The following is a 20492-nucleotide window of genomic DNA, read 5'->3' on the forward strand; positions in this document are numbered from 1 at the left end:
CACCAGGTCCAGCTTCTCTGAGCTTTTACCACCAGTCTTTTCATCTACGCCTCATCACCTCCACATTCGTAACAGGGAGAGAGAGAGAGGGGGGGGGGGGGGAGAGAGAGGGGGAGAGAGAGAGAGAGGGAGGGAGGAGGAGAGAGAGAGAGAGAGGAGGGGGAGTGACAAGCAATAAAGAGCAGGGACAGCACACACAGTCTGCCTGCTGAGAGGGAAAGAGACAGAGAGGGGAGATAGGATAGAAACAGGGTTTTCCTTCTCTGTTTGGCTTGGCGCTCACACAAGAAGGGGGATCAAGATGAGGGATTGAGGAGGAGGGATTGAGAAGATTCCTCTCTGTATCCATACTATCCGGGTACCAGCTTTGCGACTGTTTATTTCCTGCTCATGTCGAACATGATTTGTCTGTATAGCAGAGCGATTCAGAGCCAGAGACGTTCAGTGTTCAGCACGGAGGCTTAGCTCAGCCTCCCAGGCTCGTGGTACTACTAACATGCCCTGTGCCTGACACACTTGAAAGACACAGGGACCGAGGGTGAGAGGCGTGATGGTGGCCGGGCGCTGTGACTCGGTCATGCATCTTCAGATCTCTGCCTCCGATTGGATCCTATTGTCTTTTTCTTCCTGATCGACATCACGTCGGATCACTGTCCTGTCTGTCTCTCTCGCTTTGACCACAACCCTTCTGTGATTGAGTAGAGGCTCCTGTCAGAACACATGGCTGAAGAGGATAAACCATGGTCTATACGGCTGTGAGGATAATTTTCGTATCTTTTTTTCAACATGGGAATATTCAAACACTTCAAATTTTCTTGACACTTGATTGACAGTTGCAGTGAGATAGACTATATTGTGACTTGGAGCGGATTTTGTTTTTTTCTGATTTGCGTTTTACATCAAATATGGGACATGGAGTTGAACACCATTCGAGATGGGGGAGCGGCAACACAACGCAAATAAGGTCAAGTGAATAATTGAATCCACCTATATTTATATTGCTGCTGTTTTTACCATAGCATGTTTTTGGTTAACACAACTGCACAAATTTCAGATATTTGTGGCCAAAAAATGTTGTATTTTTCTACATTCCATGACAATGGATGGAAGATTAAGTGAAACACTGACATTGGATGACTGGAATCCTAAATCTAAAAGCAGAGAAGAGGGAAAGTGAATAAATACATCTGAAAGTGGGTAGCAGTTCTGTTCTAATCCCCCTGAGGAGATACATACCTCTCTCTCTCTCTCTCTCTCTCTGAGTTTGCTCCCAGCTGCTGTCATTTTCCTTTGAGGATCAGAATTTCAAAGCTTGTCAGTCATCGACCCATGTCAGTGTCAGCTCTTTCTGAATTTCTCTGTCTATGGTGTGTCTACCAAAGCCTGATCACATGAGCCGAGCCGACACGCTGCACCAGCGCACCACCTACCTCATCTCCCTCACCCTGGTCAAGGTAGAGGCTGTGGAAGAACATGGAGGGGAGCAGGCCAGGTCAATCACCCAGGGGAGGGAGGCTGGGGATGGGGCTGGGGTGGAGACGGGACAGCCCTTCTCCCCAGAGGACAACCAGGCAGATGTTGCTGTCCTGGAGGGTGGAAAAGTTAGTGAACTCAAGAAGGAGGAGAGGAAATCACCCAGTATCCCCTCGAGAGAGGAGGAACCTTTTGTGGGCGATGTTCCTCCTAAAAAAAGTGACGAGTTACCAGACAGAGACAATGGTATTATCTCCTCTGCGGTTGACAATGTCAAGACTGAAACATTAACGAGTGGAGAGGATGCAGCAGGGGAGAAAGAGGACAACCGGACGACAACAGTCACCTCAAAAGTGATAACGTGCAGCACAGCTACACCGCAGACCTCAACATCTGTGGCGGTAGCAGTCGACCCCAACCGCACCCCGACCGGGAGCAGTATCCCTGTACGCACGGGAGGTCAGCATCCAGGGTCCGTGCTCAAAGCCCACAGCCCATTGGCCAGCCCTGTGACCAGCCGCCGGGAGGCCAAGCGAAGCCCCTCGGCATCCCAGAGCCTGGGTAGCAGAGACGGCAGAATCCCAACCCGGTCCCCTGGTCTCTGTCGGGCCTCCTGGGCTGAGAGTGGTGAGGGTCGGGCCAGATCTCAGGGTCAGGGATGTAGGGTTGAAGCTGGAGATGGAGCGGGGAATCAAGAACAAGTGACTGATGAAGCTGGGGACAAAGCTGGCACACAGGAGGGAAGAGGAGGAGCGGTTGCAAAACGAGACAATCCCAGGATGGAGAGGCTGAAGAACAGTTCCGCTTCTCTACCTGCTCCGGTCACCCTAGTCCCCAAGCCCCCACGCAGGGGCTACAGCTGTACCTTGGATGACACTGACCCTAACAGCCAGGCAGAGGACCTCTGTGTGGGCAGAGAGAACAGCCAGATACAGCCTGGTCCCCACAACCAGCAGGGACAAAAGGGCTCTGCTCGAGATCGTAAGATGCTCAAGTTCATCAGTGGGATCTTCACCAAAAGCAGCAGCCCTGTTTCTGTCTCAGCCACCACTTCCTCTAACACAGCAACACTTCCCCCTGTCTGCAATATACAGAGAGAGTCCAGTGAGGAGGACGGTAGGACATCGCAAGCACACACGCAAGCACACACACACACAAACAATGCACTCTTTTATGTTGGAATTATCAAACAATAAGGGTCACACGATGACACCACCCCCGTGTCTCAGACCAATAGCCTCTCCTCACCTCCTCCCACACTCACGAAAATGAAGCAGAGTCCCTTCCGACTCTCTCACACGCACACACACAAACACTGCTCTAAGGGTTGAAATACTTTATATACAGATCAAGAGCAAATGTCTGTCTGCTGCTATTCGACCATCATAGTAACTAGACAGTCAAGGAGGAATCAATTGAGTATCCATTTTATTCTAGTCCTGTATTTGATCCGTATGCCGAGGAATCCATTTGTAATGGAGGGAAGGGAATGAGCTATTCTGAGAGCCTCGCATACATTTGATATTGAGCTCATAATAAAAGGGATGTCACGTGTCTGCGATGTTTAACTTAGAGCCACGTGTGACTGTAAAACCATGATAGAAAGTCTTTTGATCTCTGAGCTGACAATAGTGGACAGTTTTAATCTAATTCCCTTCTGAATGGAACGGGGGATGATTTCACGCAGCCTGAAGGGGTAATCTCTCCACGGCGTAGCTACACTGTGTGTTCGTCCCAAAACGGGACCCTATTCCATATTTAGTGCACCCATTGGGCTCTGGTTAAAAGTAGTGCACTAAATAGGAAATCGGGTGCCATTTGGGACCACGCCACTGTTTAACTCTCATAATGATCCTAATGATTAAAGCCAGAACTACAGTATATATTATGGATATACAGCTCTGGTTAAAGCCCAGGCTGTGGCAGCAGGCTGACAGCATGGCACCATGACTATCTGTTATTTTGATGTATTGCTTTGGCTGCTGTTTCTTTTCCGTCTCCAAAACTGGAGCGGTTCAAGGGAAATTTGACAATATGAACACCCTCTGGGAAAGTGCAATTACAGCCAATATCCTTAATCCATATCTTTGACGTTCCGCCCACTCAATGCCTGACTATTCCTCCACAAATCTCTCTCTCTCGCTCTCTTTCTTCCCTGTACTTCATGTTTTCAACCATCTGACATTCTAAGGTCTATGAATAATAAATGTGCCCTATTTGTGTGACAAGTTGGTAAAACATCCGAACGCCTTGTCGTTTCATCTGCCTCTGACCAACAACAACAAAAACATGTCACTTAAATCATTACCCATTTATATGGTCAAGGTCAATAACATGCCAGCATTATTATGGTCTGTGGACTGTATTGACAAGCGGTTTCACTGATATGTGCCTGCACCCTGTGTTAAATATGAGTTTGAACTGGTTTTATGTATGCTTGCTCAATATAAGTATGTGCCTAAAGTGTCTGTATATTATTCATGCTGTTACACATGCATGTGTTCTGTGTCTGGTCACGTATGTGTTCTCTGGGCAAAAGCAGAATCAGGCTAGTGGGGTCTGGAGGAAAGGTTACCATAGCAACATGGGTAGGGAAATGTATGTTATGGGTGTGTTGCACAACGGAGAGGGAGAGAGACATGAAACGGAGGCGAAGAGTGAGACTTTTGATGTTCCTAAAAAATAATGGAAGGGTAGTGCACCGGAAGGGTCCTTTGAATCTAAGTGACACGTGACAGTTGTTTTCATACAGTTCTAAGAGGGAGTCTCGATATTCAGCTTTATACGGAGTGTGTTGCAGGCAGCTGTCTAAGGATCATGCTGTCTAATTGCTTTGGCAACATCTCTCATGTGGTCTGGCACATAAAGAGCCCTTTGACTGGGGATGAATTCAAATGGAGTCAAGTTCATCTCTTATCCGAGTGTTCATTTGAGAGACTAGAGAGCTGCCCGCAGTGGTAGCTTGTGTAAAAGCCCTTTTTCTCCTCCCTATCTTTTACTTGCCCTATCTTCTCTGCACTCATTGTGCATCTGTATGGGGATGCATCTGTGAGGGGCTCGTCCGATGGTCTGTAGCCATGATTCAGATCAGAACCAGGTGGCTGTGAGGTAGAACGGTCTGTCCCTGGAACCCACAACAGCAACACAGAGGCACTCAGCACCCTGCTCTCTCCCTCTCTCTCATCACAGAGCCACAGCTGTGGACAGTGGGCAGAGACAACTGGGGGTCTGAGGGTGTGTGCGTCACATCGCATTGGGGGCATGTCACCTCTCTGGCCCAGCAGGGACAGTGGCAGCGTGGCACAGCTCTGTGTCAGCTGACCGTGACTTTGTGTGTGGTGTTACCTCCCTGACCGTGACAAGAGTGCGTGTGGGTGTCGTGTTCCACTGGGAGAGGACGAAGAACGCAGCAGTGTCACCGAACCTTCTCTCTGTCTTTGCAAAGGGAGTTCCCTGCTTCAGACACCTTTAGACACTTTGATGCTTTGCGAAACCAGATGCCGTGACGGGCAGCTTCAGCATATAAAGGGCATTCTAGGAGAACAACACATGCTACTGCAAACCTCTGAGGGGCAGAGTGGATACATTTTGAATTGAGAAACTAGTTAAATCCAGTAGTTGATATTACAGTTAAAGGTTGCTTTCATCAGAAACAGAATCAGAATAACCTTAATTCACCAAATACACTGAACAAAAATATAAATGCAACATGCAACAATTGAAAATATTTTACTGAGTTACAACTCATATAATGAAATCAGTCGATTTAAATAAATAAATGAGTGGAAAAAATTATCTATGGATTTCACATGACTTGAAATACAGATATCAAATCAATTCAAAGTTTATTTGTCACGTGAGCTGAATACAACAGGTTGCTGGACCTTACGAAGTTGCTGGACCTTACAGTGAAATGCTAACTTACAGGCTCTAACCAGTAGTGCAAAAAAGGTATTAGGTGAACAATTAGGACACAATGCAGATAGTCCGGGTAGCCATTTGATTACCTGATATGCATTCCCAGTCAGATATGCATCTGTTGATCAGATATACCTTAAAAAAAAGATCAAGGCATGGATCAGAAAACCAGTCAGTATCTGGTGTGACCTCACGTAGCACGACACATCTCCTGCGCATAGAGTTGATCAGGCTGTTGATTGTGGTGTCCCACTAATTTCTTCAACGGCTGTGCAAAGTTGCTGGATATTGACAGGAACTGGAACAGGCGGTTGTACACATCGATCCAGAGCATCGCCAACATGCTCAATGGGTCAGTGGGTCAGTCTGGTGAGTATGCCGGCTATGGAAGAGCTGGGACATTTTCAGCATCTAGGAATTGTGTGCAGATCCTTGGGACATGGGGCCGCACATAATCATGTGGAAAACATGAGGTGATGGCGGCGGATGAATGCCGCAACAACGGGCCTCAGGATCTCGCCCCGGTATCTATGTGCATTCAAATTGCCATCGATAAAATGTAATTGTGTTTGTTGTCTGTAGCTTATGCCTGCCCATACCATAACCCCACCATGGAGCATTCTGTTCACAAGGTTGACAGCAGCAAACCGCTCACCCACACAACGTCATACACGCTGTCTGCCATCTGCCCAGTACAGTTGAAACCAGGACTAATCCGTGAACAGCACACTTCTCCAGCGTGCCAGTGGCCATTGGAGGTGATCATTTGGAGTCAGGTCAAGACCCTGGTGAGGCGTATTTTGACCATTTTTCTTCGGTTGTGCAAACCCACAGTTTCTTCAGCTGTCTGCGTGGCTGGTCTCAGATTCACCTGGTTTCAGGTGAAGAAGCCGGATGTGGAGGTTCTGAGTTGGCATAGTTACACCTGGTTTGCGGTTGTGAAGCCGGTTGCATGTACTGCCAAAATCTCTAAAATTACTTTGGAGGCGGCTTATGGTAGAGAAATGAACATTAAATTATTTGGCAACAACTCTAGTGGACATTCCTGCAGTCAGCCTGCCAATTGCACACCACGTCAAAGTTTGAGACATCTGTGGCATTGTGTTGTGTTACAAAACTGCACATTTTAGAGTGGCCTGTTATGGCTGCCAGCACAAGGTGCACCTGTGTAATGATCATGCTGTTTCATCAGCTTCTTGATATGCCACATCTGTCAGGTGGATGGATTATCTTGGTAAAGGAGAAATGCTCACTAACAGGGATGTAGACAAATTAGTGCACAACATTTGAGAGACATAACCTTATTTTTTTGTGCGTATGTAACATTTTCTAGGATCTTTTATTTCAGCTCATGAACCACGGGACCAACACTTTACATGTTGTGTTTATATTTTTGTTCATTATACATTTGCATGTGCAGGAATTTGACTTGGTGAAATGGGGCTGCCACAACAAACAGAATATACAGACAGGCGATAAACAGGATATGCAGACAACATACATTATGCAGAAGCAGAGCTTATACAAATCCACATGCAGTATGTGGATTCATGAAGGGTGTCTGGCTACCACACAGTTATAATTCACAGAGCAGTAATTTATCGATGTTCCTATCCAAGGCCGTTATGATTTGTGATTTTTAAAATTAGAAGAATTCCCATTAGCTAACGCCGTAACATTAGTTAATCTTCCTGGGGTCCAACACCAATTAATAAGACATTACAAACCATTGCAAATTAAGACTTTACAAACATTTAACAATACAGACAACTAAAATACTTGACAGGAAACACAATTAGTTGATTCTTTCTATTTCCTGTCCAGTCATATGGTCTAACGCATTACTGTTATTTAATTTGCTTTCTTGAAGGTGGATTAACTTTTTGCCTGAGAAATATGGATTGGTAATGAGTTCCATTCAGCTATGGCTCGATATAAAACTGTAGATTTAAGGCGATTTGTTCTTTGCTTGGGTTGTCTTCGATGCCCTGAATTTACCTGTCTAGTTTGGTGGTTATGCATGTTGCTAGTATGTACTAACTGGCCTGAAAAGTACTGTGTTTTTAAAAAAATACAACATTCTTAACGAAAATCCGAAGCCTGGATGGTAATTATTTTTCAACGTGAAGCCATGAGAGATTCTGATGCATTTGGATAGTATTCAAACGGATAGAGCAATGAGATAATTTGGCAGCCCTGTTTTGAGCCATTTTGAGCTTTTTTTGATATCTTTCTTTGCTGTAGATGACCATATAACTGGACAGTACTCTAAGTGTGATAGGACCAGGGATTGAATCACCCGATTCAGAGTGCTAGATGTTACATACTCTGAACATTTTCTTGTAACAGCAATTCCCTTACCCATCTTAATAACAATACTATCTATGTGTTCTGACCATGATAAAGCTGTGTCCAACCTAGTAGTTAGTATTTTTAATTTACTCTACATGCGTTCTATCCATCGACAAATTCAATTGGGTATTATCAGCAAGCATGTATCTTGAACCAAATACAATACATTTAGTTTTCAAAATGTTCAACACAAATTTGTTCATATCAACCCACTCATATACCACTTAGTTCCCTGCTGAGTACATTCCGATGCTTGCGCTATACATTTGTAGGGTCATCGGCAAACATTACCACTCTTGCTTTGTTCATTACTGAAGGTAAATCAGTAGTAAAGATAGAGTAGAGAGGTGGGCCTAGGCAGCTTCCTTGAGGAACACCACAATGTATATTTTTACTATTGGAAAAGCTACCATTAAGAACACTTTTGCCTTCTCCTGGATAGATAGCTTTATATCCAGGATAGAGCTGCTGACTTGAAACCATAACATTTGAGTTTACCTAGGAACAGTTCATGATCAATTACATCAAAATCAGCACTGAAATTTAGCAACACTGCACCAACTAACTTCCTGTCATCCATCCTCTTTAACCAATCATCTGTCATTTGTCCTAAGGCCGTACTCGTAGAATGCCCTTCTTTGTTTGCATGCTGGAAACCCGTTATCAGACCATTACATGAGAAATAATCCTTGATTTGTACAGATACAATTTTCTCCAATAATTAGGACTATTAGGACCAGTGAATGCAGATTTTTGTATCCTTAGGTAGTGGAATAGTGGCTCCTGAGTGGCGCTGCAGTCTAAGGCACTGCATCTCAGTACTAGAGGCGTCACTACCGACCCTGGTTCGATTCCAGGCTGTATCACAACCGGCCGTGATTGGGAGTCCCATAGGGCGGCGCACAATTGGCCAAGGGTCGTCCTGGTTAGGGTATGGCCGGCGTAGGCCGTCATTGTAAATAAGAATTTGTTCTTAACTGACTTGCTTAGTTAAATAAAGATTCAATTTAAAAAATAACCACTACTTGGTGAAATTCGAACATGCATTGCCTCTCCTTCATGATACAATCTTTTATAAGGGTATATGACATGGAGCCATCAGTTGGAATCATAGCATTCCTCAGCCTGTCCACTTTGCCTGTAAAATATTAATTAAAGTAGATTGCGATATCGTGTGGTTTTGTAATAAATATACCCTCTGATTCAACAAAAGAGGCAGACATGTTTTGAATTCCTACCCATAATAGCTTTCAACATTCCCCACAGTTTTTTCCCCCATCACCCTTTACTTCATCAATGTTGTGCTTATAGAAACCCTTCTTTCATTGGTTTAGCTTGGTCACAAGATTTCTTAATTTACAATAACTTTGCTTATCAAACGGAGTGCCAGATTTATCTGATGCTTTTTTGGCATCATAACGTTGAATTACTAAATTTCTCAGCTCATCATCAATCCATGGGGCGCCATTTGAACTCACTGTGCATTTTCTTAAAGGGGCGTGCTTAACAGCTATATTCATAAATCCTTTCATAAGCAAACTTAGTGACATTTCAGGATCATCCTTACTATGATATTCCCCTAGCATTATATACATTATTATCTCTCTCTATCTCTCCCTTTGTCCCCAAGCAGCTAGTTGTGCAAATAGTCAAGAGTGGACCCTGAGTCGATCCATCCCAGAGCTCCGTGTGGTAAGACAAATCCATCCTCATGAAAGGTCATTTGAAAGCGAAGTTAAATAGAGCTTCAGGGAAACTACCACATCAGTGAAGACAGGTTGTGTGTGTTTCCTAACATTTTTTAATCTGTGCAGGGGCTGCTGGGAAGTCTTCAGAGTGGCAGGTCAGCATTGGTAAATAGATACATAACAGGGAGCTATCTTCCCCTAGAGAAGATTGAAGGTAAGCGTGAAAAACTCCTCTATCTTGTCCTCTTCGTCCTATATACCGAACAACTCTGCAGTCCTACCATTTTATCTTTCATGAATCTCTTGACACACAGTAACTAACCTCTGCTCTACTGTTCCATTGTCAGGGGGGAGGTATAAGAAGGAGGTGTTGGTAGATGGACAGAACCATCTACTACTAATCAGGGAGGAGGCTGCGCTTCCTGATGCACAGGTGTGTTTTTGTGTGTGTCTGTACCCTCTGAACCATACAGCCTTGTTGTTATCCATGTGCAAGTATGTGTCACTGTAGCACCAGAGACACAGAAAGATTGATTAATAGAATTCACCGAATTACATTGGATCTATTTTTTTTGTGGGATATTTAACCAATACTGCTACCGCTGACTCGTTCTGCATTCTTCTCCCTCTCTTTCTCTCCCTATCCTATCAAATCTCCGTCTCCAGTTCAGCAGCTGGGTGGATGCAGTGGTCCTTGTATTCAGTCTGGAGAATGAGGCCAGCTTCCAGGAGGTGTACAAACTTTACAGCCAACTCAACACACTCCGCAGCACTGCCGAAATCCCACTGGTTGTGGTTGGGACACAAGGTAAGGGACAGGAGGCAGGAATGGATGGGGTGGATTAAGGCCATTCATTATAATGAGCGTGTAACAGACAGAGGTCCATTATAGACGTGCTGCAGATCACACCGGAAACAGTGAGTGCTTGTTTGTTTATTTGGATTCCAATGATCTGTTACTCTAGCAGCGTAAAGTGTTCATGACCTCATCTGTCTCTGTTTGTTGTTCTCTACCCTGTAGACAAAATCAGCAGTACCAACCCGCGCGTGATTGAGGACATACGTGCCCGGCAGCTGTGTGTTGATGTGAGGCACTGTGTGTTCTATGAGACTTGTGCCACCTATGGGCTCAACGTGGACCGGGTTTTCCAGGAGGGTAAGTCAACTGACATTGAGTACATTGGTGTCAGCAGTGGGATCCAAAAGGGACAGGCACATTGTTAATTTGCCAACACAATACAGAATTTCAGTCCTACTTTAAACACAAACATTCCGTCTTCATAAATCGATGCTTCACAAATCATTCCACTTAACAATGCAGTTCACATGCCGGTCAAAAGAACGTCATTGGCAATTCGTGCCTTCTTTACTGATCTTGCTCTGTCCTCTCAGCTGCCCAGAAGATAGTCACACAGAAAAAGCAGTCTGCCCTACTGGCCTCCTGTAAGTCTCTTCCCAACTCCCCCAGTCACTCTGGGGGCTCCACACCTGGGTCAACATCCTTCCCTGGACAGGTAACATGCTTCAAACTGTTCACATCTGTATTTTCCCCCAGGCTTATCTCGTCTGTGTTGTTGACAGAAAATCAATACTGTAGTGCAGTGGGACCCACAGGTGGATAACAGCCGTGGTGCTGTAGCTTCTCCTATATGAGCGTTTGACTTAACCTTGAGCTGCGGCTAAATACTGTACACGTGGTTTTTTAGTTCATTTGGGGGATAAAAGGAGGCCATACATGGATTCAAAGAATGGTTCAAAAGAGAACCATTGTTGTAGGATTTATCCTAGTAGATTGCAAGTGTACTCCAGAAGGAAGAACACTGTGTCAATTGTCTGTTTGCCTCGTTTACTGTTTCATCTCATTTGTCCACTTCACCCCATCCCCCTGTCCCCCTATCTGTCCTCCCCTCTCCCTCTCAGGCTAGTAATGGAGGACTGAGTAGTAACTACCCCTCCTCCCTACCCTCTACCCCTGTGATCAGCCATAGAGAGCTGCGGGGTGGGGCGGGGACGGGGGTTGGGGCGGGGGGAGAGGGGGCGGCAGTGTCACCTCCTCGGGGTCCCTGAGAAACGTCCCTCAACGACGGACCTCCCTGTTCAAGGTCAGTTACTGTTCTCCGAATCTCTGCTGGTCAAAACTAGAAGACACTTTCATCAGTGGAACAATGTCTCAAAACGCCATACAATTCAAGCCGACACATTTCAAACGAGAGCTGAAAAATACATTTTTACAATTGTAGATATAGTAGTCGTTACACGGTTTGTTTTCTCTTCTTCATCCATCATGTAGTCCCTCATCTCACTACATGGGTCTGTCCTGTAAACTTGTGTCAGTCCGTCTTTATACCTGTCACACTCTCATCTCAAACTCTATTTACTTGATACAACTTCTCTCAGAACCGTCGAGGCAGTGGCAGTGAAAAGAATGTTGACCCTAAAGGTGACTTGGGCAGTGGCCGGGCTATCACTATCAAACAGGTCAGTGTGACACACACACACTGGATACCGTGTATAATGAATAAGCTAGTTCTATTGTATCTTCGGTAATAGAAGGGAACATTAATCCCATTGTTTGTCACAGAGTATCCTATGGAAGCGGAGTGGGAGCTCGCTGAACAAAGAGTGGAAGAAGAAATATGTCACTCTGTCCAGCAACGGCACACTGGGCTATCACTCGAGCGTCAATGTAAGTCGCAACATAATCAAACCAGATCAACATCCGTCATATCTCATTTGAGTTATAACACTTTGTCTTAAAATCGACTTTTGATAAAAGAATCCACTGTGTTGTGAACTTAAATACACAGTAGCATTGCGATATTAGTCTAGTGATATTCAGCACATCAACCTAGTCATGGGAATGATTTTGGCGGTGTTTGCAGTTGATGTTACTCTTCAATAACACAGACCCCAAAGCAAATCAGGGGGGGAGAAATAGGTTTATTCAAAGAGGACAAATCATAAATGTTATGCTGAGAAGCAGATGTTAATTCTTCCCTGTCCTCAATGATTCTCCACAGAACAAAGGGGCAGGATGTCATTTATAAATCCCAACCCTAGCCTGTGGTTGACCAATTAGAATTCCTTGCAGTAAAATTATAGTATCCTGTTTCAGGCTCAATGCATAAACGATTTGGATCAAGAAAAACTTGACACCTGTAGCTATGAGTCCAGGACTGAAATTCCTACACAGATTCTAAACAGATGTTGAACTGAAAAACAACTATTTTCATTGATTGTTAATTCCCTATTGACCTCTAGTCCTCTGCGTTGTGTATTATCTTAAAATATTCTTATAGCGGTTCCAGGACTACATGCCGAATGCTCACGCTAAAGAGATCGACCTATTGCGTGTCACAGTGAAGGTTCCAGGGAAACGCCCACCCAGGGCTGTCCCCCCTTGTGGCCCCTCCCCCTCCCCTGGCCTCACCGACGTAGTCAAAGACACTGGGGCCACGGAGAGCACAGGCCTTGTGCCCGTAGAGGAACAGGCTGGGGCATTGCCTCCTCCAGCAGACAGTGGGGTAAAATGCTGTCCATCGTCACTGTCCAGCAAGTCACACAGTGCTGGTATGTCAGAAAGCCCTTTTTGTGTTCCATTTTTATTCATAATAATGGGTTTCTAATATACAGTATGCCAATGTGGCCTTTGGAGCATGTTAGAACCAGAGCTGCAAGCACATAACATTATTTGTCCTTGTACCCCAATGTCAGAAGCTATTGAAGGAGTGACCAGTCTCCCTTTTGGAAAAGACGGTCAATCCTCTCCAATGATTGACAGAAAGAAGAAAACAAGGAAGAAGAGTATGAACCAGAAAGGAGACACAGCCATTGGACAGGCTGAAGGTGAGCTCTGGGGCCTCCTGCTGTACATCTCTGCCAGATTATTCTTCACTATTTATGTCTATCTCTTATTGCTCTTATTTTCCTTCTCCTCCTCTCCTGCTTGTCTGGGCTAACCTGTCGCCCTGCAGCAAAGCGCAAAATGTGGAAATTAAAAAGCTTTGGTAGCTTGAGAAATATTAACAAGACAGGTAACGAGGAACATGAGCAGCTGGATCACTGAATCGTTCTGTGTCTTGGTTGTCTGTTTGTCGGTCACTGTTTACCTGTATTGCACATTCGGATCGAAACTGTGATTGGTAAAGCTCATTATTTGTTTGCCTTATGACTACCAAGCTGTTCGCCCTTTTGTCACCCCATTGCATGCCTGTTGCCTGCTCTGCGAACATATCATGGTGGCACAGTGAGTCTGTTTGTATGTTGTAATTGTCATATATGTCAAATAAGTGTTTAACAGGGTTCAAACTTACTCAAATATATGTTGCACCCCCCCCCCCCCCCCACTGCATTTTTACCAACCTATCTTTGTAGATGAGGAGAATGTTGACTTCATCATCGTGTCCAGCACGGGGCAGACATGGCACTTTGAGGCCCAGACTCTAGAGGAAAGAGATGCCTGGGTGGCGGCCATAGAGAGCCAGATCCTCGCCAGCCTGCAGTCCTGTGAGAGCCTTAGGAACAAGGCAAGGACCACAATGCACTGGCCTGGGCAGCACCTTAACATTACAATGCCCTTCTTTACATGTATTTGTCATTATTTGTGTGTGTAGGCCTACAGTGTAATAATGTCTGAGAGTATATAAATGTTCCTTCTGAATTTCTGTTCTGTAATTGGGGAGAGGAGATTCCAGCGTTTGTCTGTGTAGTGACAGGAATCACTGCCCAAGGTGCTGATCTCTGTCTAGTGACGTAGGCAGCCACATGCACTTCATTCCCAGGAAATGGGTTTGTGTTCTTTTAAAGGCACGGAGGAGCAGTCAGAGTGAGGCAGTAGCAATACAGGCCATCCGCAATGCCAAGGGCAACAGCCTCTGTGTGGACTGCGAAGCACCAAGTGGGTTTCTAGGCTCTCTCTGTCTTTATCTCCATTGTTATGGGTCATGGCTAGAAGGGATCCAGCTTTTGTAAAATTCACATCAGATTTTTAAATTTTTAATTTTAAAAGTATTTTATTTTTGCATTTTCCAATTAAGAACATTCAAAACAAAAGTGAAAAGATATTAGACAACGATAGGACAAAGTGACAGTAACAGACGAGCGTAACAAAAATAAATTATAATTATAATTATATAAACAAACATACAATAATAAAAAAATAAAAAAATAACGAGACATTGGATCACCTGCCAAAATTCACATCAGATTTGACTTTTTACATTTACATTACATTACATTTAAGTCATTTAGCAGACGCTCTTATCCAGAGCGACTTACAAATTGGTGCTTTCACCTTATGACATCCAGTGGAACAGCCACTTTACAATAGTGCATCTAAGTCTTTTAAGGGGGGAGAAGGATTACTTTATCCTATCCTAGGTATTCCTTAAAGAGGTGGGGCTAGGGGAACTTGTGCAGCAGGTTAGGAGAATTAACATAGCAGGTTAGGATAATTAAGTTAAGCTTAGGAAAAGGGTTAAGGTTAGCAAAATGCAAAAAAACAACTTTTTGACGTGACTTTGACAAAAGCTGGATCCCTTCTAGCAATGACCCTTGTTATGGACATCAATTAGATTACGTTAGATGCAAACTGCACTCGTTTTACCTCACATCCTGTGCTCTGGTTTGTCTGTCCTTCATCCAGACCCCACATGGGCCAGTCTCAACCTGGGTGCGTTGATCTGCATTGAGTGTTCAGGGATCCACCGTAACCTGGGGACACACCTATCGAGGGTCCGCTCTCTGGACTTGGATGACTGGCCTCGGGAGCTCACCCAGGTCCTGACCGCCATCGGCAACCACCTGGCCAATAGCATCTGGGAGAGCCAGACCCAGGGCAGACACAAACCCACCCCGAACGCCACACGGTGAGGGCTCTGTTTGAATGTAATAGACAGGGAACATCTATAAACCTTACTAGATTTTTAGGTTTCGTGAGAGCTCAAAAGAAAAGCCATTATTTTTGTCCAATGAAAAACATTCTTAGACTAAAATAAGATGGAAATGATTGCATCCAATAATGTGTTGCAGTAAATCAAATGGAAGGTACTGTATATTGTCACAGAGAGCGCTCTCCTGATCCATGAAGGGTTGCCATGGTAACTCATGGTCACTCATCTGTATGTTCGGGTCTCTCTCACAGGGAGGAGAGAGAATCATGGATCCGTGCCAAATACGAGCAACGGATGTTTGTGGCACCCCTGCCTGCTCCAAGCTCCACAGGCCCAGGGGACACTGCTATGTCTGTGTGTCTGCTGTCAGCAGTGACAGAAAGGGACTTGCCCAGGTTCCTACTACTCCTGGCCCACAGCAACAAGGACCAGATCAACACTGCCCTGTCCACCGGAGGAGGAGCACCCTCCCATACACAGCCTCACACTGCCCTGCACGCTGCCTGTCAGCTGGGGGATGTGGTCATGACACAGCTGCTAGTCTGGGTAAGCCCCTGGTCTGGACAAATTATGTCCTATCTTTCCCAAGCACTGGAAGCACTTTGTTAGCCTTTTGCCCAAGTCAAGTGACTTCAAATGAGCATAATGTATTAATTAATTCACCACATTCTCAATGATTATACTTTTTGGTAATTTTATACAGAATGTAAATGGTGAATTGTTCAATCTCTCTCTCCTTGCAGTATGGAAGTGATGTGAAGGCCAGGGATCCCCAGGGCCAGACAGCCCTGACCATGGCCAGAAAGACTGGGAGCAAAGAGTGCGCTGACATCCTGCTGCAACATGGTTGTCCTAACGAGGTCTCCCCCGTCTCCCCCACTGGACCCACGCTTGGTCTCTCCCGTAGATCTAGCACTGCCAGCCTCAGCAGCCTGGGTCGTACCAATTCCAGGAGAAGGGTTTCGTAGCTTTAAGAGGCCATGGTAGCAAACATACAAGGGCTGGTGTAAAAAAAGCAAATAACTATGGATGTAGTGTTTAGTGATGAGCGATTAGTGCTTTTTGAGGTCGTTTCGGTTTAATTATTTAAACACAGTTCTGCGATTTCGATTATTTAATTGCTTTACATTAAATGCACTATGCATTATGTGAGTCGAAAACTGTAACACAGAATAAAACAATTAATAAAAGTCCCATGATGGTAGTGACTTCCCATTACTGCTTACCACTTATTAACCATCATTTATTCACATTACTTTACTTTAATAAAATCAAATTTGTTTTATTTGATTAATATTTTTTCATTCCAAGTCATAATTTCATCTCTATAGAGCTGCTGCCAATGCTGTCTGACAAATTTACTATTTTTTAGTTCTTCAAAGTAAATAAGGCATACTTTTATGACTGCTGAATACCAACAATCCATCTTAGATCATGTAATTTCAGGTAGATACCTCATGAAGCAATAGCTGTTCTCACCTCACGATCGAGCATTGTTCTCTCTTCCTTAGCAGGAGTAAAAGAAACAGTCCAGACAAGTAGATGCGCAATGGATTGTGGTTATTGTAGTTAATTATCACGTTTTATGTCTAAACTATGTAGAATATTGGCCTGTTGGAAACTACAACTCCCTACAACATCGCACAGTTCAGCTCCAGAGAAATTGTACAATGTGTGCAGTGGGGTCACAAAAAAATAAAAACGAAGTTAAATTCAAACAATTTAACCAATGTCGGTAAATTAGTTGTTTAAAAAACTAAAAATAACTGACATTTCGGTTAATCGGTCAGCACTAGTAGTGTTGAAAGTGAGGAAGGCAACAATAATATAAATAAAGTACTCCTCATACAAAAGTAAAGCACAGAAAGACAACATATCAAACATCTAAGGAGCAATATTCATTCCATTTATTGAAGGCAAATGTATTGCTTAATTGTGAATGTTGTCTGTTTACAATTATTGAAACAAATTAGAAAATAGGTGGGTTAACTGTGATAAACTATTTATATCTAATTAGATTATACATTTTGCCTTTGTTTTAAAATATTGAGAAATAATGCTGATGTATAATCCATACAATGTTTTTGTAATATATATTGTACGTATGTAAGCCTGTAGGAACACATAGGAATTGTTTGTAAGCATGCAGGGTAAAAGTTACAATTCAAAAAATGGACTGCATTTGTTTCTATATGATTTTCAGAGTACTTTAATCTGACTTATTTTCTATTTGTTACAATGTATCTATTTGTCATCCTTGTTTGTCTCTGTTTCAATTTGAAACTTTCATGAACTGTGTAAGTAAACTGAATTAAATGACTTTGTGTGGCCCTCTGGTTCCTGTATACCACTGTCATCCGAACGCTGGGGCGAGTTACTGCAAAATCGTTGGCATTCAAGCAGCCTCTGAGGCATCAAAGATGGTCTATTATATTGAAAACATTGTCAAGGGACCGCTCTAACAATGGACATACATGTCCTCAAAGATGGAAGGCAGGTGCGATGAGGTGAGATCAGGTGGGACCATTTTAGCCAACGAGAGGGCAGATACGTGTGTGAACAACAGGCCATAGACATAGATAGAGGACTTTGTATGTGCGATTATAGCATCTGTGACAGCATGGGCAGCGCCATTGAGGCCATCTCCATTTTAAAGTAGTCAACTGGATGGAGATTCCTATTAGTTGGATGAAGAATGAAGAAGAAGAAAATTAACTACTTTAAAATGGAGTCACAGACGCTATAAGGACACCAGCCCGTCTGGTGTTCAACCTTCCCAAGTTCTCTCACGTCACCCCGCTCCTCCGCTCCCTCCACTGGCTTCCAGTTGAAGCTCGCATCCGCTACAAGACCATGGTGCTTGCCTACGGAGCTGTGAGGGGAACGGCACCTCAGTACCTCCAGGCTCTGATCAGGCCCTACACCCAAACAAGGGCACTGCGTTCATCCACCTCTGGCCTGCTCGCCTCCCTACCACTGAGGAAGTACAGTTCCCGCTCAGCCCAGTCAAAACTGTTCGCTGCTCTGGCCCCCCAATGGTGGAACAAACTCCCTCACGACGCCAGGACAGCGGAGTCAATCACCACCTTCCGGAGACACCTGAAACCCCACCTCTTTAAGGAATACCTAGGATAGGATAAAGTAATCCCTCTCACCCCCCCCCCTGAAAAGATTTAGATGCACTACTGTTCCACTGGAGGTCATAAGGTGAATGCACCAATTTGTAAGTCGCTCTGGATAAGAGCGTCTGCTAAATGACTTAAATGTAAATGTAAATGTAATTCTGACTTAGGAAATGACGCTGTGTTGTTTACGAGCGTCTTTCCTGTGCACTTGTAAGTAGTTGATATTCAGGCTTACCTTGTGCAGGTGCATAACAGGCTTTGCAGGCGTGGTTCCCTTGCACGCTGAATACATGTAATTCAACAGCTGAACAGTAACAGTTTAACCTGTTGTCTCATATGCCTTACCACCATGATATATAGGCCTAAAGGCCGAGACAATAAGAAGACACTGCGGCAGAATAAATTCAACCTCACCTTTGTTTCATCACAAAACCGGAGAGCAACCTCTGTCCGGTGGAGTCCACGAAGCATATTGCATGTAACAAACAGTTACATGACCTACAGCATGGTCAATCAAGTTAATGTTTATGACATTTTTGGACTACTAAACATCTATTCATTTAGAACACCGGAGAGTCATCAAAAGTCACAAAGGAAACAGGAGCTGCCTCCACTATTCCAGCACCTTCAACTTCAACATCATTAAATGACCCATACTTAGTCTAATACAATGACAAATAAAAGATTCCAAATACAATTTAGTCCAATCAACGTCAGCTAAATATCATGTGGTACTGATTCCTCTCTCTGTGTGTGTGTGTATGTGTGTGTGTGTGCGTGTGTGTGTGTGTGTGTGTGCGCGTAAGTAGAAAAAAACATGTTGACTCACCCCACTTGTAGAGAAATGCCAATGCCATCCTTTTTTCTTTCATTTTGCCGAAACAGTCTATAACTTTGTCATAGAGAACAAGCTTTTAGTTTTTGTTGTTCCAAGCTAGCCTGGCTAAAATTATTTCTTGCTGGCCTTACTTCCTTTCATGGGCAATGATTAGCCATCTAGTTAACATTATCCTACTACTACACCTAGCTACACATTGATCTTCCATCCTTTCAGGCCAGATGCACAATGTTTGAATTCATGATTGGATCAGAATTCCCATTAAATCATTGGCCAGTATGGAGAATTAAGTCCAAATCCCTATCTCGGTCCATGGCTAATTTAGAAAATTGACATTTTTAGCTAACTAGCTAGCCACCAGAGGACAACAATGCAACAATTCAATTTTTTTCTGTCAATGATGCTTGGCTTGATTGGTGTGAGGCCAAATCCAAACTGGCTTCCCTTGACACTTTTTTTGGTGTGAATACGTCTTATCTGTACACACCTCCACCACACCTTAATTTCTTAGAACTCCACCCAAAACCAGAACTGTGGGAAGTAGTTTGGGGTTGGGGGTGCTGCGATTTTTTATTTTTTGGGGTGGGCCAGGACCATTCACAGTTGAGCTCACTCAGTTTAGCGCAACGCTGATGGGCTATTATTGTATACATGTTATCAGATCCTCGCTGGCTTCCCTTGCAAATCCTCGCTGGTCCAAATCCTCGCTGGCTTCCCTTGCATTCAATGCTGCAGGCATTGAACAATATCATACCCTTTTTGACCAGACAGCATCAGATAGATGGGCTACACATACAGAGACAGAGGGACGATGTTTCGCTCACGCGGATGCTTTCTCCAGTGAGAAACACAAAGAGACAAAAGATAAAATAATGTTTTTTTCTTTGTAAAGTTTTTGGGGAAGCCTGGCTTCCATTGGAATCCATGAATACATGCCACTGCTGCTGAAAACCCTCCCACTTGCTGGCCAATATAATTTTTGTAAAATTATTTGCAGCCTGGTCTCATAGACTAGAGTAAATGTAAATGTAAATGCTAGATACTTAAATTAGTATGATATGTTATGTTGGTATGGTTACATAAGAGAGATGGTTACTCAAGGCAAAAAAACGAAAGTACTTTTAAGTTACTTTGCAACTACTTAGCCTGTTAGCTAACCTTTCCCCTAACCTTAACCCTTTTAGCTAACCCTTCCCCTGATTTTAAC

General features: G+C 44.0%; 1 protein-coding gene across 1 annotated transcript; it reads left to right on the forward strand.

Annotated features, from left to right (window-relative positions):
• The first annotated feature begins 219 nt into the window (after positions 1-219).
• On the forward strand, positions 220-17641 carry LOC115102523 (arf-GAP with GTPase, ANK repeat and PH domain-containing protein 1-like). The gene is given in 19 exon segments (XM_029622568.2): positions 220-2589; positions 9377-9435; positions 9558-9645; positions 9779-9864; positions 10098-10239; positions 10453-10587; positions 10824-10945; positions 11352-11460; positions 11463-11533; positions 11829-11909; positions 12013-12117; positions 12731-13001; positions 13146-13277; positions 13406-13465; positions 13806-13957; positions 14238-14328; positions 15076-15298; positions 15574-15868; positions 16066-17641. Coding segments are annotated over 19 exon segments (3672 nt in total). The 5' UTR covers positions 220-1364; the 3' UTR covers positions 16291-17641.
• Positions 17642-20492: the final 2851 nt, after the last annotated feature.

Source organism: Oncorhynchus nerka, linkage group LG20, assembly GCF_034236695.1.
Source record: "Oncorhynchus nerka isolate Pitt River linkage group LG20, Oner_Uvic_2.0, whole genome shotgun sequence".
Classification (NCBI taxonomy): domain Eukaryota; kingdom Metazoa; phylum Chordata; class Actinopteri; order Salmoniformes; family Salmonidae; genus Oncorhynchus; species Oncorhynchus nerka.